Here is a 25536-nt window from a genome sequence, read left to right as displayed (position 1 = left end):
TCCTGCTATGTTCCTGTTATGTTCCTGCTGTGTTCCTGTTATGTTCCTGCTATGTTCCTGCTATGTTCCTGTTATGTTCCTGCTATGTTCCTGTTATGTTCCTGCTATGTTCCTGTTATGTTCCTGCTGTGTTCCTGCTATGTTCCTGCTATGTTCCTGCTGTGTTCCTGCTATGTTCCTGCTATGTTCCTGCTGTGTTCCTGTTATGTTCCTGCTATGTTCCTGCTGTGTTCCTGCTATGTTCCTGCTATGTTCCTGTTCTGTTCCTGCTGTGTTCCTGCTGTGTTCCTGCTATGTTCCTGCTATGTTCCTGCTGTGTTCCTGCTATGTTCCTGCTGTGTTCCTGTTATGTTCCTGCTATGTTCCTGTTCTGTTCCTGCTGTGTTCCTGCTGTGTTCCTGCTATGTTCCTGCTATGTTCCTGCTGTGTTCCTGCTATGTTCCTGCTGTGTTCCTGCTGTGTTCCTGCTATGTTCCTGCTGTGTTCCTGTTATGTTCCTGTTATGTTCCTGCTATGTTCCTGCTATGTTCCTGTTATGTTCCTGTTATGTTCCTGCTGTGTTCCTGCTATGTTCCTGCTATGTTCCTGCTGTGTTCCTGCTATGTTCCTGCTATGTTCCTGCTGTGTTCCTGTTATGTTCCTGCTATGTTCCTGCTGTGTTCCTGCTATGTTCCTGCTATGTTCCTGTTCTGTTCCTGCTGTGTTCCTGCTGTGTTCCTGCTATGTTCCTGCTATGTTCCTGCTGTGTTCCTGCTATGTTCCTGCTGTGTTCCTGTTATGTTCCTGCTATGTTCCTGCTGTGTTCCTGTTATGTTCCTGCTATGTTCCTGTTGTGTTCCTGCTGTGTTCCTGCTATGTTCCTGCTATGTTCCTGTTGTGTTCCTGTTGTGTTCCTGCTGTGTTCCTGCTGTGTTCCTGCTGTGTTCCTGTTATGTTCCTGTTATGTTCCTGCTGTGTTCCTGCTATGTTCCTGTTATGTTCCTGCTGTGTTCCTGTTATGTTCCTGCTGTGTTCCTGTTATGTTCCTGCTATGTTCCTGTTATGTTCCTGCTGTGTTCCTGCTATGTTCCTGTTATGTTCCTGCTGTGTTCCTGTTATGTTCCTGTTATGTTCCTGCTGTGTTCCTGCTATGTTCCTGTTATGTTCCTGCTATGTTCCTGTTCTGTTCCTGCTGTGTTCCTGCTGTGTTCCTGCTATGTTCCTGCTATGTTCCTGCTGTGTTCCTGCTGTGTTCCTGCTATGTTCCTGTTATGTTCCTGCTGTGTTCCTGCTGTGTTCCTGCTATGTTCCTGCTGTGTTCCTGTTATGTTCCTGTTATGTTCCTGCTATGTTCCTGCTATGTTCCTGTTATGTTCCTGTTATGTTCCTGCTGTGTTCCTGCTATGTTCCTGCTATGTTCCTGCTGTGTTCCTGCTATGTTCCTGCTATGTTCCTGCTGTGTTCCTGTTATGTTCCTGCTATGTTCCTGCTGTGTTCCTGCTATGTTCCTGCTATGTTCCTGTTCTGTTCCTGCTGTGTTCCTGCTGTGTTCCTGCTATGTTCCTGCTATGTTCCTGCTGTGTTCCTGCTATGTTCCTGCTGTGTTCCTGTTATGTTCCTGCTATGTTCCTGCTGTGTTCCTGTTATGTTCCTGCTATGTTCCTGTTGTGTTCCTGCTGTGTTCCTGCTGTGTTCCTGCTATGTTCCTGTTGTGTTCCTGCTGTGTTCCTGCTATGTTCCTGCTATGTTCCTGTTGTGTTCCTGTTGTGTTCCTGCTGTGTTCCTGCTGTGTTCCTGCTATGTTCCTGTTGTGTTCCTGCTGTGTTCCTGCTATGTTCCTGCTATGTTCCTGTTGTGTTCCTGCTGTGTTCCTGCTGTGTTCCTGCTATGTTCCTGCTATGTTCCTGCTGTGTTCCTGTTATGTTCCTGCTGTGTTCCTGCTATGTTCCTGCTATGTTCCTGTTATGTTCCTGCTGTGTTCCTGCTATGTTCCTGTTATGTTCCTGCTGTGTTCCTGTTATGTTCCTGTTATGTTCCTGCTGTGTTCCTGCTATGTTCCTGTTATGTTCCTGCTATGTTCCTGTTCTGTTCCTGCTGTGTTCCTGCTGTGTTCCTGCTATGTTCCTGCTATGTTCCTGCTGTGTTCCTGCTGTGTTCCTGCTATGTTCCTGTTATGTTCCTGCTGTGTTCCTGCTGTGTTCCTGCTATGTTCCTGCTGTGTTCCTGTTATGTTCCTGTTATGTTTCTGCTATGTTCCTGCTATGTTCCTGCTATGTTCCTGCTGTGTTCCTGCTATGTTCCTGCTATGTTCCTGCTGTGTTCCTGCTATGTTCCTGCTATGTTCCTGCTGTGTTCCTGCTATGTTCCTGCTATGTTCCTGCTGTGTTCCTGCTATGTTCCTGCTATGTTCCTGCTGTGTTCCTGCTATGTTCCTGCTATGTTCCTGCTGTGTTCCTGTTATGTTCCTGCTATGTTCCTGCTATGTTCCTGCTGTGTTCCTGTTATGTTCCTGCTATGTTCCTGCTGTGTTCCTGCTATGTTCCTGCTATGTTCCTGTTCTGTTCCTGCTGTGTTCCTGCTGTGTTCCTGCTATGTTCCTGCTATGTTCCTGCTGTGTTCCTGCTATGTTCCTGCTGTGTTCCTGTTATGTTCCTGCTATGTTCCTGCTGTGTTCCTGTTATGTTCCTGCTATGTTCCTGCTGTGTTCCTGCTGTGTTCCTGCTATGTTCCTGTTCTGTTCCTGCTGTGTTCCTGCTATGTTCCTGCTGTGTTCCTGCTATGTTCCTGCTATGTTCCTGCTGTGTTCCTGCTGTGTTCCTGCTATGTTCCTGTTCTGTTCCTGCTGTGTTCCTGCTATGTTCCTGCTGTGTTCCTGCTATGTTCCTGCTGTGTTCCTGCTGTGTTCCTGCTATGTTCCTGCTGTGTTCCTGCTGTGTTCCTGCTATGTTCCTGCTATGTTCCTGCTATGTTCCTGCTGTGTTCCTGCTATGTTCCTGCTGTGTTCCTGCTGTGTTCCTGCTATGTTCCTGCTATGTTCCTGCTGTGTTCCTGCTGTGTTCCTGCTATGTTCCTGCTATGTTCCTGTTATGTTCCTGCTATGTTCCTGCTATGTTCCTGCTGTGTTCCTGCTGTGTTCCTGCTATGTTCCTGCTATGTTCCTGCTGTGTTCCTGTTATGTTCCTGCTATATCTGGCGGTGAAATGCAGACCCTTCAAGTTGGTGAGAGAACTCTCGTCCATTGTGATCGTGGCCGTCTACATACCACCGAGGGCTAATGCTAAGCTAGCATTAGAGGAGCTGTACTGCCTGATCAGCGAGCAGATGAACTCCAACCCGGAGGCGGCCGTGATTGTGGCGGGGGACTTTAATCACGTGGAACTGAAGGCTGTGTTTCCCAAATTCCACAAATCCATAAACTTTCCCACCAGAGACAATAACATTTTGGACCAGGTCTACTGCAATATCCCCGGAGCCTACAAGGCTGTAGCAGCTCCACATCTGGGCATGTCTGACCACATCTCAGTGGAGCTGATTCCTGTCTACAAGCCTCTGGCCTGCAGAACTAAGCCGACCACCAGAATAGTTCAGGTCTGGACTGAGGAGGCCTCCTCTGCTCTTCAGGACTGCTTTGAGCATACAGACTGGAGTGTGTTCAGGGACGGCGCAGACTTGGAGGAATACTCATCGTCCGTTCTGTCCTATGTTCAGTTCTGCACCGACGCTGTCCTCCCTGTTAAGACCATAAAAGTGTTTCCAAACCAGAAACCATGGCTGGACAGCACAGTACGGGCCCTGCTGAAAGCCCGGGATGCTGCCTACAGGTCTGGAGACAGGTTGGCTTATAGCAGGGCCCGGTCGGAACTGAAAAAAGGTATTAAGCAGGCCAAGCTCCAGTACAAACAGCAGATTGAGGAACATTTCATCAACAACAACCCCCGAAGCATGTGGAGAGGCATTAGAACCATGACGGACTACAAACACAGCACTCAGCTGACCAGCCGCGACCCCACCCTGCCTGACACCTTAAACAGTTTCTTTGCCCGCTTTGACACGGCAGGCAGCAGAGAAGCCGTACATTTACGCCAACTGGAAGAGCAGCACCAGCCCCTCGTCTTACAGAAGCATCAGGTGACGTCCACCCTGAGGAGGATCAACACCCACAAAGCTCCAGGACCGGACAAGGTGTCAGGCCAGACGCTGAAAACCTGCGCCGACCAGCTGGCAGGAGTGTTTCTGGACATTTTCAATCTGTCCCTGCAGCTCGCCACGGTTCCTGAGTGCCTCAAGTCTTCCACCATCATCCCTGTACCGAAGAAGAGGTCCATCACCAGCCTGAACGATTACCGGCCCGTCGCTCTGACCCCGGTGATCATGAAGTGCTTTGAGAGGATTCTTCTGAGGTACATCAGAGACTTCATCCCCGCAAACCTGGACAGCCTTCAGTTCGCCTACAGAGCGAACCGGTCAACAGAGGATGCTGTCTCCATCACTCTGCACACAGCCCTGACCCATCTGCAGCATCCCAACACCTACGTCAGGATGCTATTTGTAGACTTCAGCTCAGCATTTAACACCGTCATCCCAGACAAGCTGGTGCTGAAGCTACTCGAGGTGGGGCTGCCCGCTTCACTGTGCCACTGGATCAGAGACTTCCTCACCAACAGGCCTCAGGTGGTGAGAATAAGTGGCTCAACATCGTCCCCACTGGTCCTCAACACAGGCACGCCGCAGGGCTGTGTGCTCAGCCCAGCTCTCTTCACCCTGTTTACACACGACTGCGTGGCCATCCACCCCACCAACACAGTCGTGAAGTACGCGGACGACACAACAGTAGTGGGTCTCATTTCAGACAACAACGAGACCCACTACAGAGAGGAGATTCTGCAGCTCACTCAGTGGTGTTCAGCCAACAACTTGGTGCTGAACACAGGGAAGACCAAGGAGGTCATTGTGGATTACAGAAGGTCCAGGAGGACGGATCACACTCCCCTTCTCATAGATGGAGAAGTGGTGGAACGTGTGGACAACATCAAGTTCCTGGGCCTCCACATCACTTCTGACCTCTCCTGGAACACAAACACCTCCCACCTGGTGAAGAAAGCACAACAAAGGCTCTTCTTCCTCAGGAAACTGAGACGGGCTGGACTTTCCTCACGGCTGCTCGTGAACTTTTACAGGGCGACGATCGAGAGCATCCTCTGCCTCAACATGACTGTGTGGTATGGTAGCTGCACAGCACTGGAGAGGAAACAACTGACACGGGTGGTGAGAACAGCACAAGGCATTGTGGGATGCCCCCTCCCAGACCTGGACTCCATTTACACAGACCGGGTCAAGAAGAGAGCTGGATCCATAGCCATGGATTCCAGCCACCCGGGCCACAGACTGTTTGTGCCGCTGCCATCAGGCAAGCGGTACAGGAATATACGGACTACAACAAACAGACTGAGAAACAGTTTCTTCCCCGCAGCCGTCAGAGCCATTACTCCCTGCCGCCCCCCCCTCCCACACATATCATAACCTCGCAGTCACACATACATATCCCCCCCCCCACCCCCCCCCCCCCCCCCCCCCCCCCCCCCCCCCACCCCCCACACAGCCATATTGTTCTGTACTTTGCACTGTCACATTATCTGTACTTTGCCATAATTGGACCTGCTGCTACTTCTTTGGTGTGGTTGAGTGCCTTTAGTTAATTTAGTTGTATATATTGTTATTATTATTATTGTGTGTTTGCTTATTTTTACTGTATATATTTGACCTTTTGCACGGGAGCTGCAATGGAAATTTCGTTGAATTCTGTTCAATGACAATAAATGCTATCTATCTATCTATCTATCTATCTATCTATCTATCTATCTATCTATCTATCTATCTATCTATCTATCTATCTATCTATCTATCTATCTATCTATCTATCTATCTATCTATGTTCCTGTTGTGTTCCTGTTATGTTCCTGTTATGTTCCTGCTATGTTCCTGCTGTGTTCCTGTTGTGGTCCTGTTATGTTCCTGCTATGTTCCTGTTGTGTTCCTGTTATGTTCCTGTTATGTTCCTGCTATGTTCCTGTTATGTTCCTGTTGTGTTCCTGCTGTGTTCCTGTTATGTTCCTGCTGTGTTCCTGTTATGTTCCTGCTATGTTCCTGCTATGTTCCTGTTATGTTCCTGTTGTGTTCCTGTTGTGTTCCTGCTGTGTTCCTGTTATGTTCCTGTTATGTTCCTGCTATGTTCCTGTTATGTTCCTGTTGTGTTCCTGCTGTGTTCCTGTTATGTTCCTGCTGTGTTCCTGCTATGTTCCTGTTATGTTCCTGTTGTGTTCCTGCTGTGTTCCTGTTATGTTCCTGTTATGTTCCTGCTATGTTCCTGCTGTGTTCCTGCTGTGTTCCTGTTATGTTCCTGCTGTGTTCCTGTTGTGTTCCTGTTATGTTCCTGTTATGTTCCTGCTATGTTCCTGTTATGTTCCTGCTATGTTCCTGTTATGTTCCTGCTATGTTCCTGCTATGTTCCTGCTGTGTTCCTGCTGTGTTCCTGTTATGTTCCTGCTATGTTCCTGCTATGTTCCTGTTATGTTCCTGTTGTGTTCCTGTTATGTTCCTGCTATGTTCCTGTTATGTTCCTGTTATGTTCCTGCTATGTTCCTGTTTTGTTCCTGCTATGTTCCTGTTATGTTCCTGTTATGTTCCTGTTATGTTCCTGCTATGTTCCTGTTATGTTCCTGCTATGTTCCTGTTATGTTCCTGTTATGTTCCTGTTATGTTCCTGTTATGTTCCTGCTATGTTCCTGCTGTGTTCCTGCTGTGTTCCTGCTATGTTCCTGTTGTGTTCCTGCTATGTTCCTGTTTTGTTCCTGCTATGTTCCTGCTATGTTCCTGTTATGTTCCTGTTTTGTTCCTGCTGTGTTCCTGTTATGTTCCTGTTATGTTCCTGCTATGTTCCTGCTGTGTTCCTGCTGTGTTCCTGTTGTGTTCCTGTTATGTTCCTGTTATGTTCCTGTTGTGTTCCTGTTATGTTCCTGCTATGTTCCTGTTATGTTCCTGTTATGTTCCTGCTGTGTTCCTGTTATGTTCCTGTTATGTTCCTGCTATGTTCCTGTTATGTTCCTGCTATGTTCCTGTTGTGTTCCTGTTGTGTTCCTGCTGTGTTCCTGCTGTGTTCCTGCTATGTTCCTGCTGTGTTCCTGCTATGTTCCTGTTGTGTTCCTGCTGTGTTCCTGCTGTGTTCCTGCTGTGTTCCTGTTGTGTTCCTGCTGTGTTCCTGCTGTGTTCCTGCTATGTTCCTGTTATGTTCCTGTTTTGTTCCTGCTGTGTTCCTGCTATGTTCCTGCTGTGTTCCTGCTATGTTCCTGCTGTGTTCCTGCTGTGTTCCTGTTGTGTTCCTGTTATGTTCCTGCTATGTTCCTGCTGTGTTCCTGTTGTGGTCCTGTTATGTTCCTGCTATGTTCCTGCTGTGTTCCTGTTATGTTCCTGTTATGTTCCTGCTATGTTCCTGTTATGTTCCTGCTATGTTCCTGTTATGTTCCTGCTATGTTCCTGCTATGTTCCTGTTGTGTTCCTGCTGTGTTCCTGCTGTGTTCCTGCTGTGTTCCTGTTGTGTTCCTGCTGTGTTCCTGCTGTGTTCCTGCTATGTTCCTGTTATGTTCCTGTTTTGTTCCTGCTGTGTTCCTGCTATGTTCCTGCTGTGTTCCTGCTATGTTCCTGCTGTGTTCCTGCTGTGTTCCTGTTGTGTTCCTGTTATGTTCCTGCTATGTTCCTGCTGTGTTCCTGTTGTGGTCCTGTTATGTTCCTGCTATGTTCCTGCTGTGTTCCTGTTATGTTCCTGTTATGTTCCTGCTATGTTCCTGTTATGTTCCTGCTATGTTCCTGTTATGTTCCTGCTATGTTCCTGTTATGTTCCTGCTATGTTCCTGTTATGTTCCTGCTATGTTCCTGCTATGTTCCTGTTATGTTCCTGTTGTGTTCCTGTTGTGTTCCTGCTGTGTTCCTGTTATGTTCCTGTTATGTTCCTGCTATGTTCCTGTTATGTTCCTGTTGTGTTCCTGCTGTGTTCCTGTTATGTTCCTGCTGTGTTCCTGCTATGTTCCTGTTATGTTCCTGTTGTGTTCCTGCTGTGTTCCTGTTATGTTCCTGTTATGTTCCTGCTATGTTCCTGCTGTGTTCCTGCTGTGTTCCTGTTATGTTCCTGCTGTGTTCCTGTTGTGTTCCTGTTATGTTCCTGTTATGTTCCTGCTATGTTCCTGTTATGTTCCTGCTATGTTCCTGTTATGTTCCTGCTATGTTCCTGCTATGTTCCTGCTGTGTTCCTGCTGTGTTCCTGTTATGTTCCTGCTATGTTCCTGCTATGTTCCTGTTATGTTCCTGTTGTGTTCCTGTTATGTTCCTGCTATGTTCCTGTTATGTTCCTGTTATGTTCCTGCTATGTTCCTGTTGTGTTCCTGCTATGTTCCTGTTTTGTTCCTGCTATGTTCCTGTTATGTTCCTGTTATGTTCCTGTTATGTTCCTGCTATGTTCCTGTTATGTTCCTGCTATGTTCCTGTTATGTTCCTGTTATGTTCCTGTTATGTTCCTGTTATGTTCCTGCTATGTTCCTGCTGTGTTCCTGCTGTGTTCCTGCTGTGTTCCTGTTGTGTTCCTGCTATGTTCCTGTTTTGTTCCTGCTATGTTCCTGCTATGTTCCTGTTATGTTCCTGTTTTGTTCCTGCTGTGTTCCTGTTATGTTCCTGTTATGTTCCTGCTATGTTCCTGCTGTGTTCCTGCTGTGTTCCTGTTGTGTTCCTGTTATGTTCCTGTTATGTTCCTGTTGTGTTCCTGTTATGTTCCTGCTATGTTCCTGTTATGTTCCTGTTATGTTCCTGCTGTGTTCCTGTTATGTTCCTGTTATGTTCCTGCTATGTTCCTGTTATGTTCCTGCTATGTTCCTGTTGTGTTCCTGTTGTGTTCCTGCTGTGTTCCTGCTGTGTTCCTGCTATGTTCCTGCTGTGTTCCTGCTATGTTCCTGTTGTGTTCCTGCTGTGTTCCTGCTGTGTTCCTGCTGTGTTCCTGTTGTGTTCCTGCTGTGTTCCTGCTATGTTCCTGCTGTGTTCCTGCTATGTTCCTGTTGTGTTCCTGCTGTGTTCCTGCTGTGTTCCTGCTGTGTTCCTGTTGTGTTCCTGCTGTGTTCCTGCTGTGTTCCTGCTATGTTCCTGTTATGTTCCTGTTTTGTTCCTGCTGTGTTCCTGCTATGTTCCTGCTGTGTTCCTGCTATGTTCCTGCTGTGTTCCTGCTGTGTTCCTGTTGTGTTCCTGTTATGTTCCTGCTATGTTCCTGCTGTGTTTCTGCTATGTTCCTGCTATGTTCCTGTTTTGTTCCTGCTGTGTTCCTGCTATGTTCCTGCTATGTTCCTGTTATGTTCCTGCTATGTTCCTGCTATGTTCCTGCTGTGTTCCTGTTGTGTTCCTGTTATGTTCCTGTTATGTTCCTGCTATGTTCCTGCTGTGTTCCTGCTATGTTCCTGCTGTGTTTCTGCTATGTTCCTGCTATGTTCCTGTTATGTTCCTTCCGGTGTTCCTCCCGGCATCTCCAATCTTTGACCTGTGGACGCGCCGCTGCTTTGGACGCGCAGGCGAAGGAAACATGGAAGAGGCCCGGCTTTGTCGTGTGGCTCCGGCGACTTTGGAGACGTGGGATCTTTCTAGGTGCGCCGCCGGGAGATTCAGCCTCGGGTGTGCTGGTGCTGGGCTGGTTTGTACGCTCCAGGACGATCCGACATGTTGTCATCTGAAGCTGTGGGCGTCTGCGGAGCCACACCGGCAGCGGATTTCTCCGCCAAAATGTCGGTAATTAATTCACGCTCTATTGCCAAGAAGTCCTTCATTCTGAATGACCTGTTTTTCTCTGAAGGCTAGCAGGACTTATTGTTTATTTCTGAGACATGGCAGTGTGGAAATGATGCTTCACATCCTGTAAATCTGTCCTGAGGCCTGACAGGTCGTGGAGCCACTTCTGTCATCTCAAGACTTTTTTATGTCCAATGATCGCTTCAGTTCCTACAGTTCCTTTGAGATGATCGTGGGCTGAATCGGCAAGATAGAACCTATATATGATTTACGACCACCTGGTCCGGTTTCATCTTTTCTTTTAGACTTCCAGGACTTTTTTATCTTCGACAGTCGAGCTAAATAGGATCTTGATCACTGGGGATTTTAATATTCATGTTGATGATCCTTCAAATCGTTCTGCTGTGGACTTTCTTAATGTTATGGACTTTTAACTTCTCCCAGCATGTCTGAGCCTCACTCTGCAGGTCTGACTTTGGTTTTTACTTACCGACTCAGTCTTAACGATCCAGCTATAAACCATGTTGTTTTCAGTGGCAGCAGGCTGTCTGTTTTAAAATGTCTTCTGATTTGGAGACTTCTTCTCGAGTTGCCAGCAAGGCAGACGCTTTATTGACAATGTTGCAGTTGCAGAGTTTTCGTCCCTCTTTTCCTTTACAGCTGCTCCTGATGATGATGTGGAGCTTCTGGTTGACTCTTTTAATGACCAGGATACGGTCTGTCTGTTCATCCCGGTTCATCCTGGTTAAACTATCAAACCCGAGAGCTCAGAGGCTCTTGTGGGAAACAGATGGCCTGTGGAAGAGGACCGGTCTGGTTTTCCACTGGGAACATCTCAAAGATCTCCTTGAGTCTTATAACAAGGCCGTTAGTGATGCCAGATCATTTTATTTTAGCAAAATTATTCACCAGAACAAAAATAACCCAACAGTGTTATTTAATACCGTCAGCAGTATTGTTTCTCTTCCAGCGCATCATGTTTGACCTCAAGTGACGGCTGCAACATGTTGCTCAGTTTCTCATGGACCTGAGAGCAGCTCTGCTGAGCCTCAGTGTTCAGATTCCTTTTCTTTTTTCTTTCCAATTACATTAACTGGCCTGAATTCACTAATTGGTCGAATGAAACTTTCTACTTGTTTGTTGGAAATATTCCCCCCTCTCTGCTTGTCCAGGCTCTAATTGCCACCGCTCCAACAGTTTTGTCAATAATTAACATTAATTATTAGCTAAAAGATTAGATTCCTCTTAAAGGACCTTTTCCTGACCCCGGTCTCACCTAAAGCTTCTTGTTCTCTGTAAATTACTTTAAAAAGTTGTAGAAACTCGACTCAGATCCTGGTTTAGTGAGTCTCAGATCTCTGATCCTTCAGTCTGGCTTTCTAAACACCTTTCCACTGAATCTGCCTTAGTGAGAGTCCATAACGACCCGTTAGTGGCGCTGATGAGGGAAATGCTCGGTGCTGGTTTCAGCAGATCTCTGTGACTCTGTCCACCAGGTCCTGGCTGGTGTCTCTGGCTCAGCTCGTGTTTATCAGGACGTTCTGCGTTTAGACGGACCGGTTCTCGTCTGACTCCGCCCCCTTAACTTGTGGGGTCCCACAAGGCTCCGTTTTGGGTCCGCTTTGGGTTTTTTTTTAATATTATTCCACTTGCTGCCATTATTCAGTCCTTTTCAGATATCTCTGATCACATTTACACCGAAGACATTCAGGCGTATTTTCATTTATACTCCATCAGCTGGACGTGTTGGACCTGTTGAACCTGTTGGACGTGTTTTTATGTCCTCATGTTTTCCTGGTCAGTGATGGTCGCCCCAGTAACTCTCTGGTTTTAAACTGCTGTAAGTCAGAAACTGGTTTTCTGCACCACAGTATCGGCCTGATGCTGGAACCTTCTTAGTGAAATGGAAGGAAAAACTCCAGGTGACTCGTTTGACTCGTCATCAGGCTGCGACTCACGTTGAGGCCGTTTGTGTTTGATTACAGAAACTTTTCTAGCTGATCTGCAGGAAATCCTTCCTGCTTTAGTCTCTCCTGCTCTGTTACTGTAACGACCTTTGACCTGCTGGATAAATCCTCCTGCTGTCTCAGTCCTTCCTGTCTCTCCTCCGGCTCCCAGCCGGTTTAAAGTTCTGGTGCTGACCCACAGAGGAACACGGCCGGGCTGCTGGTTCTGTCAGGTTTTAACTAAACGTTCTGGGGCGTGCCGTGGTGGCGTAGCGGTTAGCGCGACCCGTATTTGGAGGCCTTGAGTCCTCGACGCGGCCGTCGCGGGTTCGACTCCCGACATTTGCCGTATGTCTTCCCCCCTCTCCTTCCCCGTTTCCTGTCAGCCTGCTGTCATATAAGGGACACTAGAGCCACAAAATACCCCCTGGAGGGGTAAAAAAAAAACAAAAAAAAAAACTAAACGTTCTGCTTCCTTCTCAGACTCAACAGACACGGTTAGAAGTTCTGCTGGTTCTGTTCAGTCCCATTGTGTTCTGTTGGTTTTGTTGGGTTTTGCTAGTTCTGGTGGTTCTGTTCAGCCCAGCTGTGACCAGATCCCTGAACAGAATGGGAGTGTTTGTTTTAGCCGTGCTGGTTCCGATCCGGGTCTCTGCCTCTGGTTTCCTTCCTGCTCTCTGGGCCCCCGGGACCGGCTGGGGCCCGGGTTTCCGGAGCGGATGCCTCAGGCGGGTCGAGGCTCAGAACCTCGGCGGCCGGCTGCTTCTTGGAATGGCTCTTCTGCTGTGGGTTCTGATGCTGCCGGTTCTGGAGGCCGGGCCGGGCCAGCAGCAGGCCTGCCTGCCGCTGTGTTCTGAAGGCCGCTGCCTGACGGTGAACCGGGCCGGACTGGACTTTGACTCGGCGGCGGCGGCGTGCCGCAGGCGGGGCGGAGAGCTGCTGACGCTGCAGGCTGAGAGCAGCCACCGGCTGTTGGCCCGGCTGGCTCCGGTTCTGTCCGGTAGCTTCTGGATGGGACTGAGGCTGCCGGCCGGGTCCTGCAGCGACCCGGCAGAACCGCTTAGAGGGTACAGCTGGACCTCCGGCGCCGCCAACGGCACCTTCAACTCGTCCTGGGTCCGGTGGGCGGCCGGCGCCGCGGTCTGCTCGCCCAGCTGCGTGGCGCTGGCCCGGTACCAGGTCTGGACGGAGCAGCCGTGTTCTGACAGACCCGACGGGTTTCTGTGCGGAACCGCAGACAGCAATGCATGCTGGGAGCAGGAGCTCTTCTTCAACGGCCCCTTCCGGTGCGACGACGCCCCCTGCCAGCAGCGGTGTGCGGACGCCGAGGGCGGGGTCAGATGCTCCTGTTTCCATGGTTACGTCCCGGACGGCGAGGACCCGCGGCACTGCAGGCCGCACTGCGCCCAGCAGAGCTGTCCGGCTGTGTGCGCGGCGGGCGGCGCGGCGTGCCGCTGCGCAGACGGCTTCCTGCTGGAGGAGCGGCGGTGTGAGGACATCGACGAGTGTCACATGGGGCAGTGCGACCAGATCTGCCTCAACACCTTCGGCAGCTTCCTGTGCTCCTGCCGCCGAGGCTTCCTGCTGACTGGACAGGTGCGGTGCGTCGCCGTGGCAGCAGGTGAGGTCGTGACCCCGCCGGATCGCGACAGCACTCTGAGGGCCGCCTCGGCTCCGTCGGGGCCCTTCCTCTGGGTCTGGGTGGGGGCCGCCGTGGTTCTGGTGGCGGCCGTGTTTCTGCTCAGACTTTACGTTGTTCGGCGTCAGAAACGCAGAGAGCGAAGCTCCGGCCAGCAGCCGGCCGCTTCCGCTCCTCCCCCGGACCTCTGAACCACAGCTTTGGAACCTTTACGCTGTGGAGGACAGAACCTGGCAGTCGGCGTTCAGGGCGGTAGTTAAACATTAAAATGGCCGCCTTCTCTCCATGTAGAATTATGTTTGTAACTTTTCTTCAAACTGTTGCCATGGTTACCGTAACAGTTTGTTAGGAGACAGATCATCTGAAACATCAATCTCCTCCAAAAACAGTCAGTCAGAGCCAGGAGGCGGAGCTTAGTGCTGCTAATCACCACCATGTACTCGCCGCTAAATGTGCTAATGGCAGAGAAACAACTTGGCCGTCATCGGTGGCTATGCTAACTAGCCTTAGCATTCATGACAGCCTGTGCTAGCTGGAGTGTAGCAGAGAGCAGGGGGAGATGAGCAGCGCCACAGCAGGTTGTGATTAACAGCGCTAAGTCTGGCTGCACCGATCTATTAAAAGTCCTGACCTGCCAGTTCCGATTTTGGCCAATACCAATTTTTTTTGTCTAAAATGTTGGTAAAATGAGGTAAATCAGCACAGACCAATCGGAGCATCGCTAGCACTAAGACCCGCCTCCTGCCTCTGATTGGTCGTTTGGAGTTAGCGCTCAGAGAAGGAAGAGCAGATTGTCTCTGCAGTTTAAACAAATATGTAGAAAATATTTTTAGAAAAGTTATAAACTGCAGCTTTAATGCAATTTCAGAAAAATCCTTCAGAGGAAATGTTTAGAAATCTCCAGATATTTAGTTTATGAGAAATGATCAAATCTTGATGGTATAGAGACAAACTGAACATTCATTCTAATGAAATGATCTGATTCCTAAAGTAATCAATAAGTAAATGTTATTTTATATTTTCTGCTTTTACTAGGATTTTAAACCAAACTGTAACTGTTTGTTTTTATTGCTCATGTTTAAAGCTTTTACACAAAGTATTTCTGTTTTTGTTCAACGGCTTTTATTTCTCATTGCCCCACGGAGCCGAGTTGGACTTTAGTTTGTTCAATCGGTTTTTCTCATCTGAGGGGAAAAAACGTTTCAAAACATTTTGTTCTGTTTCCCATCTTATTTTTTTCAGTTCAGTTTAAATTCAGATTTGTTTCCGTTTCAAAGAAAATAAAACTACATGGCCCTAATTTAGCTCCATACAGAACCGAACAGAACCGACCCGCTGAGTTCTGTTCAGGTCCAGAACAGTGACTAACATTTTGAAGAAATTCTCCAGCTGTAGATTTGATGTTTCCATGGTGATGCATCCCATAATGTTGCTTCTGGTTGGAGCCTCTCGTCCCCTGAATGCGGCGCCCTCTAGCGGAGGAAAACTGCTTCAGTTCTCCACCTGCAGGCCTGCCGGTTCAGGTCGAACCGGACCGGAACCGGCCCAGTAGGGCGGCCGCTGACCCGGTGCTTAGGTTCTGCTCAGAGTGAACCGGGTCGGCTGCAGCTGCGGCTCGGCGCTGATAAGACTGGCTGCTCCAACCGAACCCGGACGGTACCGGCTGCAGTCGAGCCGAGCTGCACTCAGCCAATCAGAGAGGGAGGAGGCTCAGCCAATCAGAGCGGGAGGAGGCTCAGCCAATCAGAGCGGGAGGAGGCTCAGCCAATCAGAGCGAGAGGAGGCTCAGCCAATCAGAGCGGGAGGAGGCTCAGCCAATCAGAGCGGGAGGAGGCTCAGCCAATCAGAGCGGGAGGAGGCTCAGCGGTTGCTGAATGTTGAACCTGCGGGGCAGAAACGGCTCAGGCTTCATCCTGCAGCAGTTTAAGAGATTTACTTTTTAATATCCACAAGTCAGAAACACACAATGCTAAAAAAAATAAATAACATTTAACTTCCTGTCCACGGCAACAACACAAAGACTTTCTGAAGAATTATTAAACTGAAAACAGGAAAATCTTTTCTGCAGATTTCTCTAAACCTCCAAGGAATCTATATCAATAATCAAGCCTTGTTGTATTAGTTTATCAAATTACTTAATTTTATTAAAGAGTGGAAAAACTCAGTTTTTACTCAGAAATATTTTCACACATGAATCCCTCTGAGGAAGTTATTTTTAATATCCAATAAACTTTCTGTCTTAATTCGTCGTTTGTTTCTTTCATTTTGAATCTCTTCCTTTCGTTGTCTTTGCTGTTCTGAGCTTTTCTAAATCATAACATTGTAAAAAAACGTAAATGCAACGTAAGAAAGATTTCATTAGTAGGAAGAAAATAATCTGATGCAGTTAAAATTATTTTTTCTTGTTTCATTTTTTCAGATGTCCACATATTAATCAATAATATAACATTCTGTTTTCTTTAGAAAATATTTTAGTTCATTTAATGTTTTTGTCTAAAATCTGATTTCATTCACTTTCAGTTGAATTATTGAGTTTAGCATCATTTGTTTGAATTTGTTTGTTACTAAATATTATTGTTATTATTAGTTTTTCCATAATTTAGTGGTAAATAATAAGATTACTTCCGAAAAGAAAATATGTTTATTATTCTGCATAAACAGGAAGTGTTCAAGCTGACAGGGTTTAATGGTTTCCATGGTAACGCTCTCTTTTCTGTTACCTGGAGTTTTTCTGTTTGATCAGTTTGGTTATAAAGATTATTAAATTATCTACATTCATGTCAGGATATAACGTAATCATCCTAAAATCAGGTTGTTTTTCATTTTCATATATATTTTTATCAATTTGGTTATATACTCCAATAACAGAAATAATTTTATGTATTTTTTTAGCTTTTTGTGCATTAAACCTACAGACCTCAGATTATCATCCCTCATGAAGAAAAACTGAATTATTCTGCTGTCAACACTGATTTTTCTCTGAATATTGTTAGCATTTTATAATCAACATAGATCATAAGGACGAAGAAACAGTGGTTTTGTGTTTATATAATGATCATTTGAAAATGGTTCATTTTTAGGGAAGAATGAATGAACTGTAAGTTAGCATCCGGCCGCCGTGATCGCAGTCACTACACTCAGTATTAATGTTGGATATTTTTCTGTCAGTTTTTATCATCTTTGTTAATAATTAAACAGTTTGTTTATTTTATCAGAGCAGGTTCTGAATAGGTCCAGCTCCACTTCTGCTCCTGGACTCTGCGACTGCTTCAATAATTACCTCTGAACATTATTTTAACAATCTGTCATCTGAATTCACTGAAATACTAAAAAACGCCTCATGTTCCACAGTTAACGGTACGAAATGTTCCAGATGACAGGCGGGGTCAGAGGTGAGTGTTCAGGTAAGACACGGGAAACGAACCCAGAATCCTCATAACATCCAGCGTGAGCTCAAAACCTCTAAAAACCTCCAAAACACTTTAAAACTCTAAACATCTGCTCAGATTTTAGCGCAAAATCAATGAGAAAGCTCGGCTTCAGGAGAACCTGCGAGACTAAACTCAGGGCAGAGTTGAAGAGGAGTTTCCGCTGACGTCAACAATAAAGGGGCGGAGCTTCCGAGAGCCAGCCAATCAGAAAGTAGGCGTCCTTCCGCAGCAGAGCGCCATTGGCTGAAAGTTTGTCGTGATGCGGTTCTTATATAAACACCAGCAACCCGCCGGAGGGTCAGCCTGCCTCCAGCTCATCTTCTACCCACAGAACTACCCTCGCAGCGGGGAACAGGCGGGCAGCATGTCGGTCGACAGCGTCTTCAGGACCCGCTCTCTCGGCGTTGCCGCCGAGGGACTTCCGGATCAGTACGCAGACGGGAAAGCGGCCAAAGTGTGGGAGTTGTACATCGGAGATATCCAGAGCCGGACCCAGGAATACAAGAGCTGGGTGGTTTCCCTGCTGAAGCGGCACGGCGTGCGGAAGGTGCTGGACGTGGCCTGCGGGACCGGGTAAGCGGCCAGCCGCGGTTCGCTGTGCGCGACATCTCCATGAGTTACGGTAGTGACGTTTTCCACTTGTTGCTGAGCTGATGGGTTTCAGGTGACCCGGATGATGTTTTATTTTGAATGTTCTCTGAGATTTTCTGAGCGACCTGAAGCTGAGTGAATAATAGATCAATCCAGGTGTGTCTCCAGATGTTTTAGGGGCCAGAAGGGCCCCAGGCAGGATGTTTACCTTCCAGGTTGCTTTCTTTAGCAAACTGGCAACAACACAACAAAGAAGAGCAATGCAACGGCACACAAACTGAAAATGTTGGGCTGGTGACGCAGGCCTTTAAATCCAGAAACGTTAGCAGCTGTCACTTAGCAACAAGATGATTTATGAACCACACGAACAGCGGCAGCCTTCAATAAAACACCAGTGTAAATAACGGCAAGATCCGACACGGTTCTGACCCGGTTCTGACCCGTCTGTGCAGAGTGGACTCCATCATGCTGGTGGAGGAAGGTTTCCAGATGGTGAGCGTCGACGCCAGCGACAAGATGCTGAAGTTCGCCCTGAAGGCGCGCTGGGAGCGCCGCAAGGAGGCCGCCTTCGACCAGTGGGGTAGGACCAGAACCCGACCGGAAACAGAACCGGTTATACCGATCAGAGCCGGTTCTACCGAGCAGTACCGGTTCTACTGACCAGAACCAGAACCGGTTCTACTGGCCAGAACCGGTCCTGAAGCTTCTCGGTGTGTGTCCAGTGATCGAAGAGGCCAACTGGCTGACGTTGCCTGATGACATCCACAGACCCGCGGACGGCTACGACGCCGTCATCTGCCTCGGGAACTCCTTCGCTCACCTGCCGGACTTCAAAGGTTTGGACAGTACTGTGCGGTATTGACCTTTGACCTTCAGACAGTGATGCGTTGCCGTTCATTGTAGGGGACCAGAGCGAGCAGCGCCTGGCGCTCCGTAACATCGCCGGCATGGTGCGACCCGGCGGGATCCTCATCATCGATCACCGTAACTACGACTACATCCTGGAGACGGGGCGCGCCCCGCAGGGCAAGAACATTTACTACAAGGTAACAGGAAGTCGGTTCTCTCTGCGTTTTTCGCAGCTTCAGAAATCCAGACAGCAAAAGCTAAACGTTGGTTCAGAGGCTCAGAGCTCCACATGGATTCATCTCATCCAGGCAAAACAACTAAAGAGTCATAGCTAACTAGCATGCTGATGCTAGCTCTGCTAACAGAGCTAACCCTACACTAGCATACAGAACTATGCTAGTGTTATCGTGCTAACTTCAACCTTGTTATTGTTCACATGCTGCCTAGTGGTAGTAACCCTGTTTGCTAGTGTTAGCATGCTAGCTGTTAGCATGCTAATTCTAACTTTTTATGCTATCGTTAGCATGCTAACTGGAACCCAGGGCCTGCTTGGTGGTGCCGACCAGAACCGGTTCTGCTGCTGAACAGGACCGGTCCGAACAGAACCAAATATCAGAACTGATTCTGGATGAACGATTTTATCAGTGAATCTATAAAACTAGAAAAATCTTTTTCCCTAATTTATTATTAAGTGTAAGCTAAGATGTTAAACTATATCTATTTTAGTTTTATTATTCTCATTTTTTATCACTTTTTAAATAAATTTTTGTTTTCCAAGTATTCATGTTAAATTTGTAATTGACACTTTGCAGACAGGTTACATGTTTTTATTTTAATTTTTCAGTTTATTTTTATTTTCTGTTTTTATATTTTGCCATATTTGATTTATTTATGGGAATTCACCTGATTAATATCATGTAATATTATTTTAAACTTTGATAAATTTCCCAAATTGCAGATTTAGTTTCTTTAGTGCGGATTAAAATAATCTGGAGATGATTTTCTCGCTGTTTAATTAGCTGTGGCTAATTTCATTAGTTCTGCCTACTTTAATTAAATTTGGCTACTTTCATTAGCTTTTGTTAGCTTTGGCTAGTTTCATTAGCTTTAGCTAGTTAGCTTTGGCTTGTTTCATTAGCTTTAGCTAGTTAGCTTTGGCTTGTTTCATTAGCTTTAGCTAGTTAGCTTTGGCTTGTTTCATTAGCTTTAGTTTTCTTTGACTAGTTTCATCAGAGTTAACGCCACAGAAGCAGGTCTAATCAGAGCCTTGAGCAGAACCGTGTCTGACCCGTTCTGTGGTTCTGTTGCAGAGTGACCTGACCCAGGACATCACCACCTCGGTTCTATGGGTCAACAGTAAGCCTCACATGATCACCTTGGACTACACCATCCAGGTGCCTCAGGCGGCGCTGCAGAAGCTTCCTGAAGTCAGGTGAGCTTGCGGTCGGTCGCCAGGCAGTCGGTCGCCAGGCGGTCGGTCGCCAGGCGGTCGGTCGCCAGGCGGGGTCCAGGCAGTCGGTCGCCAGGCACTCGGTCGCCAGGCGGGGTCCAGGCGGTTGGTCGCCAGGCGGTTGGTCGCCAGGCGGGGTCCAGGCGGTTGGTCGCCAGGCGGTTGGTCGCCAGGCGGTTGGTCGCCAGGCAGTCGGTCGCCAGGCGGTCGGTGGCCAGGCGGTCGGTGGCCAGGCGGTCGGTCGCCAGGCGGGGTCCAGGCGGTTGGTCGCCAGGCGGTTGGTCGCCAGGCAGTCGGTCGCCAGGCAGTCTGTCGCTGAGCTGTTTATCTCCAGTCTGACCCGACAACCAGAATAATGTCAGTAAACGACTCTTGAGAACCGTCCTGAGTAATCCCTGTTCTGGTTCTGTGCAGTAAGTTCCGGCTGTCCTACTACCCTCACCGCCTGCAGAGCTTCGGCGAGCTGCTGAGCGACGCCTTCAGCGCCAACATGGAGCACACCGTCTACGGAGACTTCAAGGCCTTCCGGCCGGGCCAGGACCCACCGCCCTGCTACTTCATCCACGTCTGCAAGAGAACAGCCTGAAGCCGGTTCCGGGCGTCTCGGCAATAATTCCTCCTCTGAGCAGAGACCGGTTTCCTTTCTGCCTTGAAGCTGCTGAGAGCCAACAGGAAGCTGCTTCCTCATGTTTTAGACCTTTTATTCTTTCTGCCGGCGGTCCGAACCGAAGCAACACCGACCAAAACGTCGCAGTGATGAAATTACTGAAGACGATGAATCTGCCAAAGATATTTAAAGAGCTGCTGTTGGCCGGCCGGCCGGTTCTGAAACAATGTTCTGATTAATCTGCGGTCCAGAAGTGGTTCTGATTCTTGATCTTTTAATAAAACTCTGAAGTATGAGGCTGCTTGTCGTGTTTTGCTGAGTCATGGTTGAAAGGCCTTATGCTCTGCAGTGGCGGCAAAGTGGTTCTGGATGGACCCAGCTGGACCCGTTTCATCTGCAGCCATCGCCATGGAGACCCTACAACCTTGGAGCATCTTCTCCAGCGGTTTCAGTCGGACCCGGAACCCAACCTGAACTGGACCAGACCAGACTGTGTTACTGCTCTTTGGTGCTGAAGATAAATCAGTAAATGCTCCAGAACCTTTTGGACCTCTGCAGCAAAACCGTGTTGAGTAGAAAACACTTCAAAACTCATCCAGGACACTAGAGGGCGCCATTTCACCGCATGCCTGCTTCCAGTGGAAACTGTACGTAGCTCAGTTCTGTTTGGGTTCTGGTTCTGGTCGGGTTCGGGTTTTTACCGTTTTTCTGGTTCTGAATGGAGGCCATTTCCAGACGTTGTGATGTAAAGCCAGTCCTCGCCAACACAGTTCCCATGGCAACGCAGAGCTGCCACAGTTCTTTGTTGACAAATGATGGTAAATCCCCCACACCCCATCTTCTGTGTGTGTGGGGGGGGGGGTGTTGGATAAGCAGTGAAGGAGACAACAGAACACTGGGACCGGGTTCTGATTGGCCGACCCGCAGGCCGGGTTCTGCTCCGAGTGACGCTTTAATATTCTCTCATGTTTCAGTCAAAACCTAATGCCAATAATTTGGGTTATTTTGTCATAAAAGAAACAAAACTGAGGATTCATTTTTAAAGTTATATTTTCAGCGTATTATTCATTCATTTATAAATGTCAGTTTCAAACTCAGCAATAGCTAAATATTTAGCTAGCTCAGAGCTAATTCTTTAGGTTGGAGCTAAAGCTTAGCTTGTTGACTAAATATTTAGTTTGAAAGTGTCGTTTCTAATTTAAATTGTAACTTAACCTTTAAAATGACTCCTAATATTTATGCTTTATAATTAAATAAAAATTGTTAATATTAAGTGTTGACTGGAGGAAGAGTTTGTTTTTGTTACAGCGCCACTCAGAAGCTAACGCTGCTCTCATTAGCAACGCTGTTAGGCTCTGGGTTTAAAAATGTCAAAACTTTGTGCTGGTCAGCAGGAGGAATTAGCCACTATTATTATTATTAATTTGATTTTATACACCAAAACAGAAATTAGTCATCATCACATGGAGATTTCAGCAATCATTTGATTTAAGGTGTCATAAAATTAGAAACACGTAATGTTGGAGGAACAAAGAAAACATATGGATACCAGATCCAAAATTAGCACTGATGTTGCCAGGAGCTAGCTTTGTTGAAAAAAACTAATAAAAATCACTAAAAGTGAATAATTGTGTATAATTTGGTGTCAAATAATACACAATTAGACAGAAAAAAAATCATGTTTACTAATAATATTTAGATTTTTCAAGATGGAAAATAAAAATTTGCACTTAAATCATCAATTAGATGAATATTCTTAGTGTCATATCTTATTTCCTTTTTCTGGTGGATATTTTTCAAAATGGCCACCATGACTGCAATGAAGTGTATCTGTTTCTGTGAAAATCAGCAGGAGTTATTAGCCACTGCTAATCAAAACAGCAACAGAAAAATTAGCAGAAGCTAACACGAAGATGATAAACATTTCAGAAATTAGCTAACATTAAACCCAACAGAATTAGCTGAAAATCAGGTTCTGGTTCTGCTCCATTTTATTTCTTTAAAGTCTCATAAACAGGATGAGCAAAGTGGAAAACGTAATTCATCCAACTCACAACAGGTTAGAAAAATAATTGGTTTAAACCAGGGGAGTCCAAAGTGGGTTCTGGAGGCCCGGCATGTTTTAACTCACCTGGATCCAATGATGGATCGTTAGGACAACACTGATGAGCTGAATAGGTTTTAGTTCTCTCCCCACCAGGGAGAGAACTAAAACTTGCAGGATGCCGGCCCTCCAGGACCCACTTTGGGCTCCCCTGGAAAGGCTCAAAAACGGTGGCCATCTTGAAAAATTGCTGTCATCCTGAAACTGAAGTGGCTGATGGGAAATCTGAAAAACATCAAACCTGAGAGGTTAGCATGCAAAAACAGTTTAAACAAACTTCAAGGGGCTACACATTAATAATCAGCAGTTGCCATGGCGATGTCCCAAACTTGAAACAGATGTGAAAAAATGTATATTCCTCGAAGATGGTGAGGGTTAGAACCTTGTGGTGGTTCTGTTACGGGCCTGAACCGGTTCCTCAGAACCTGCAGGCCAAGTTCACTCAGATTAACCTGGGAAAGACATCAGAACCAAAACCGGGTCGGGCTCAGTCCAACTTTCTGTGACCCGGTTAAACTTTGACCAAAGGTTCTGATGGACATGAAGGTCTGGAAACACGACCGGGTCTGACCACAGAGCAGCAGAACCACATAGAACCCGCAGGTCGCTGCGTTCCTCCACACGGTGGCGCTGCAGCCTGGTGCGTCGGGTCTATTGTTAAAAGCTACATCAGAACCCAACCGGTTGCCTAGCGACCGGGTCGGGGTTGTGGAACCGGACCTGCTGGGACTGAAGGTCCGACCAGATGGACCTTGTTGCCATGGAGACAGAGATGGTAACTGTCTATGAGTCCTGTGGGGCCAGAAGCTGAACCTGTGGACGCCTGCAGGTCCGTCAGCCTCTTCCTCCTCCTCTTCTTCCTCTGTCCTCGTGTCTCTTTGTCCAGGAAGTGTCTCCGTCCTGTTCAGACGTCTCACCGTGTCAGCAGCGGCACAGCCTTCGTCTCTTGGCTCCTCCTCTTCTTCCTCTGCACCGTAGGCGGACGGCGGCGGCAGGAGGAAGCGTCCCGCTGCGTAGAGGCAGCAACAGGTGTGGGCGGGGCAGCTGTGCAGCCCGAAACCTCTTCCTGAGCGGCGGTCCGGTCCGATAGAGACTCCGGTGGGCGACGGCAGGACGTGGGGTACGGCGCTCTGCAACAGGCGGCGCAGCAGGTTGTTGACGAGGACGGAGCGGCGCAGAAACGCCTCGGGGTCGTCCAGGAAACGGACCTTCTCCAGAGAGAGACGCAGGACCAGAGATCGCTCCTCCAGAACCGGCACCGCCTGGAGGACAGACACGTTACTACAGCACTCAGGATTTCAAAGGTCACCGTGTGGCAATAGGTTTTGACCTTTGGGTCAAAGCTCACGGTGTGGCAGTAGGTCCACAGGTTGAACAGAGGATCTTCGTCATCTTCAAGCAGCTTCCTCTTGAAGAAGTCAGTTCTGGTCGTGGAAAACGGGTCAGCACCTCTACTGGGAGGTTCTGTTAAGGGGAGGAAGGAAACCGCCAATCAGAACCCAGATCTCTGGTTCTGGTTCCTCAGAACTCCCATCTTGCCAGACAGGAAGTGGACCTTGAGCCGGTTCCAGACGGGGGGGGAAGGCAGAGACCAAAGCGTGTCCCTCTGGGTCCATGAACCCGTTCCTGGACAGAACCAGGGTCATGTCTGGCTCGGTTCTGAAAACAGTAACAGAACCTCACAGCAACAGAGGATGAATGGAATTTAAAAGGTTCTGATCACTCATGCTGGGCCAGAACCGGTTCTGAGTCTTTAACAGACTCAAACTGTCTGCATCTGAGCAGAACCAGAACCTTCCTGCTGGGTCTCTGAAGACACTGAGGGCAACTTCCTTCTTCATCAAACAGAAACAAGATGGAGGCGTCAGATTTTAGTGTTGGAAGATTTCTCTTTAGTCTTTGGCTAGAGACCAGGAGCCATTTCTGCTGCTAGCGCTAAGCTAACATGTTTGCTTTGGTTGAATTTACCCAGAATACCCTTCGCTGTAGTCCACTCCCTGTTTTTAGAGCGGTCTCTGGTCCGCTTCGCGTTCACATTCAAACCAAACCCAGACTGCGGATTGGAGGACCAGAGGGCAGAGGTCAATTAGCGTTCACCAACCGAACTGGACTTTGACTAGACAAATGGACTGGAATTGGATTAGTGGTAAACTGCTAAACACACTAAAAGTTAGCAGAAGCTAATACTAAGCCACTATACACATTACAGAAGGTGTTAGCATAAGCTAATGTTAACTATTAAGTCGATTGTCTCTCTTCTTCTTCTCCTTCCACTTGATGACAGCAACATCTGATTTTCTACATTTTATCACTTTGAAGTTGTATGAAGAAATATGAAGGTTATAAAGTCATGAAAATGGAGGACATTTTATGTTTATGTCAATAATTGATTTAAAAGGCTCATAAACAGCAGCCATCTTGAAATTCAAGTGGCTGATGAATACAATATATGAAAAACAACTGACCTGAGGGGTTAGCATGCTAATGTTTATGTTATTATCCATAGATGGTTGGATGGATCATGGATGGTTGGATGATGGTTGGTTGGATGACGGTTGGTTTCATGCTGGTTGGATGGATGATGGTTGGTTTCATGCTGGTTGGATGGTTGCTGGATGGATGGATAATGGTTGGTTGGATGCTGGATGGATGGATGATGGTTGGTTGGATGCTGGTTGGATGGAAGCTGGATAATGGATGCTGGATGGATGGATGCTGGTTGGTTGGATGCTGGATGGATGATGGTTGGTTGGATGCTGGATGGATGGATGATGGTTGGTTGGATGCTCGATGGATGGATGATGGTTGGATGGATGATGGTTGGATGGATGCTGGTTGGATGGATGATGGTTGGTTGGATGCTGGTTGGATGGATGATGGTTGGTTGGATGCTGGTTGGATGGATGATGGTTGGCTGGATGCTGGATGGATGGATGATGGTTGGTTGGATGCTAGATGGATGGATGATGGTTGGTTGGATGCTGGTTGGATGGATGATGGTTGTTTGGATGCTGGTTGGTTGGATGCTGGTTTGATGGATGATGGTTGGTTGGATGCTGGTTGGTTGGTTGGATGCTGGTTGGCTGGATGGATGCTGGTTTAATGGATGCTGGTTCGATGGATGCTG

General features: G+C 47.6%; 2 protein-coding genes across 2 annotated transcripts; one reads left to right on the top strand and one right to left on the bottom strand.

Annotated features, from left to right (window-relative positions):
- Nucleotides 1–17052: 17052 nt before the first annotated feature.
- LOC116708699 (glycine N-methyltransferase-like) lies at nt 17053–20434 on the top strand. Its single transcript, XM_032546655.1, has 6 exons — nt 17053–17381; nt 17852–17979; nt 18122–18235; nt 18303–18445; nt 19559–19680; nt 20113–20434. The coding sequence occupies exons 1-6, from the start codon at nt 17068–17070 to the stop codon at nt 20282–20284; spliced, it is 993 nt and encodes a 330-aa protein (XP_032402546.1). The 5' UTR covers nt 17053–17067; the 3' UTR covers nt 20285–20434.
- Nucleotides 20435–21920: 1486 nt separating this feature from the next.
- sertad4 (SERTA domain containing 4) lies at nt 21921–24055 on the bottom strand. Its single transcript, XM_032547595.1, has 3 exons — nt 23965–24055; nt 23758–23873; nt 21921–23671 (listed from the first exon to the last, which is right to left on the bottom strand). The coding sequence occupies exons 1-3, from the start codon at nt 24053–24055 to the stop codon at nt 22874–22876; spliced, it is 1005 nt and encodes a 334-aa protein (XP_032403486.1). The 3' UTR covers nt 21921–22873.
- Between the last annotated feature and the right edge of the window lie 1481 nt (nt 24056–25536).

Source organism: Xiphophorus hellerii, chromosome 19, assembly GCF_003331165.1.
Source record: "Xiphophorus hellerii strain 12219 chromosome 19, Xiphophorus_hellerii-4.1, whole genome shotgun sequence".
In the NCBI taxonomy this organism is placed as follows: domain Eukaryota; kingdom Metazoa; phylum Chordata; class Actinopteri; order Cyprinodontiformes; family Poeciliidae; genus Xiphophorus; species Xiphophorus hellerii.
The sequence above is the reverse complement of the archived record's forward strand: the minus strand, read 5'-3'. Positions and strand labels throughout refer to the sequence as shown.

Excerpts from the sequence above, each read along its gene's own strand:
- sertad4 (XM_032547595.1), bottom strand. The coding sequence starts at position 24,055 with ATGACCCTGGTTCTGTCCAGGAACGGGTTCATGGACCCAGAGGGACAC. Across the intron at positions 23,874-23,964 it reads CCGTCTGGAACCGGCTCAAG|AACCTCCCAGTAGAGGTGCT; the intron begins GTCCACTTCCTG and ends TCCCCTTAACAG. Across the intron at positions 23,672-23,757 it reads TGTGGACCTACTGCCACACC|GCGGTGCCGGTTCTGGAGGA; the intron begins GTGAGCTTTGAC and ends TCTGTCCTCCAG.
- LOC116708699 (XM_032546655.1), top strand. The coding sequence starts at position 17,068 with ATGCGGTTCTTATATAAACACCAGCAACCCGCCGGAGGGTCAGCCTGC. Across the intron at positions 18,236-18,302 it reads TCACCTGCCGGACTTCAAAG|GGGACCAGAGCGAGCAGCGC; the intron begins GTTTGGACAGTA and ends CGTTCATTGTAG. Across the intron at positions 18,446-19,558 it reads GCAAGAACATTTACTACAAG|AGTGACCTGACCCAGGACAT; the intron begins GTAACAGGAAGT and ends GTTCTGTTGCAG.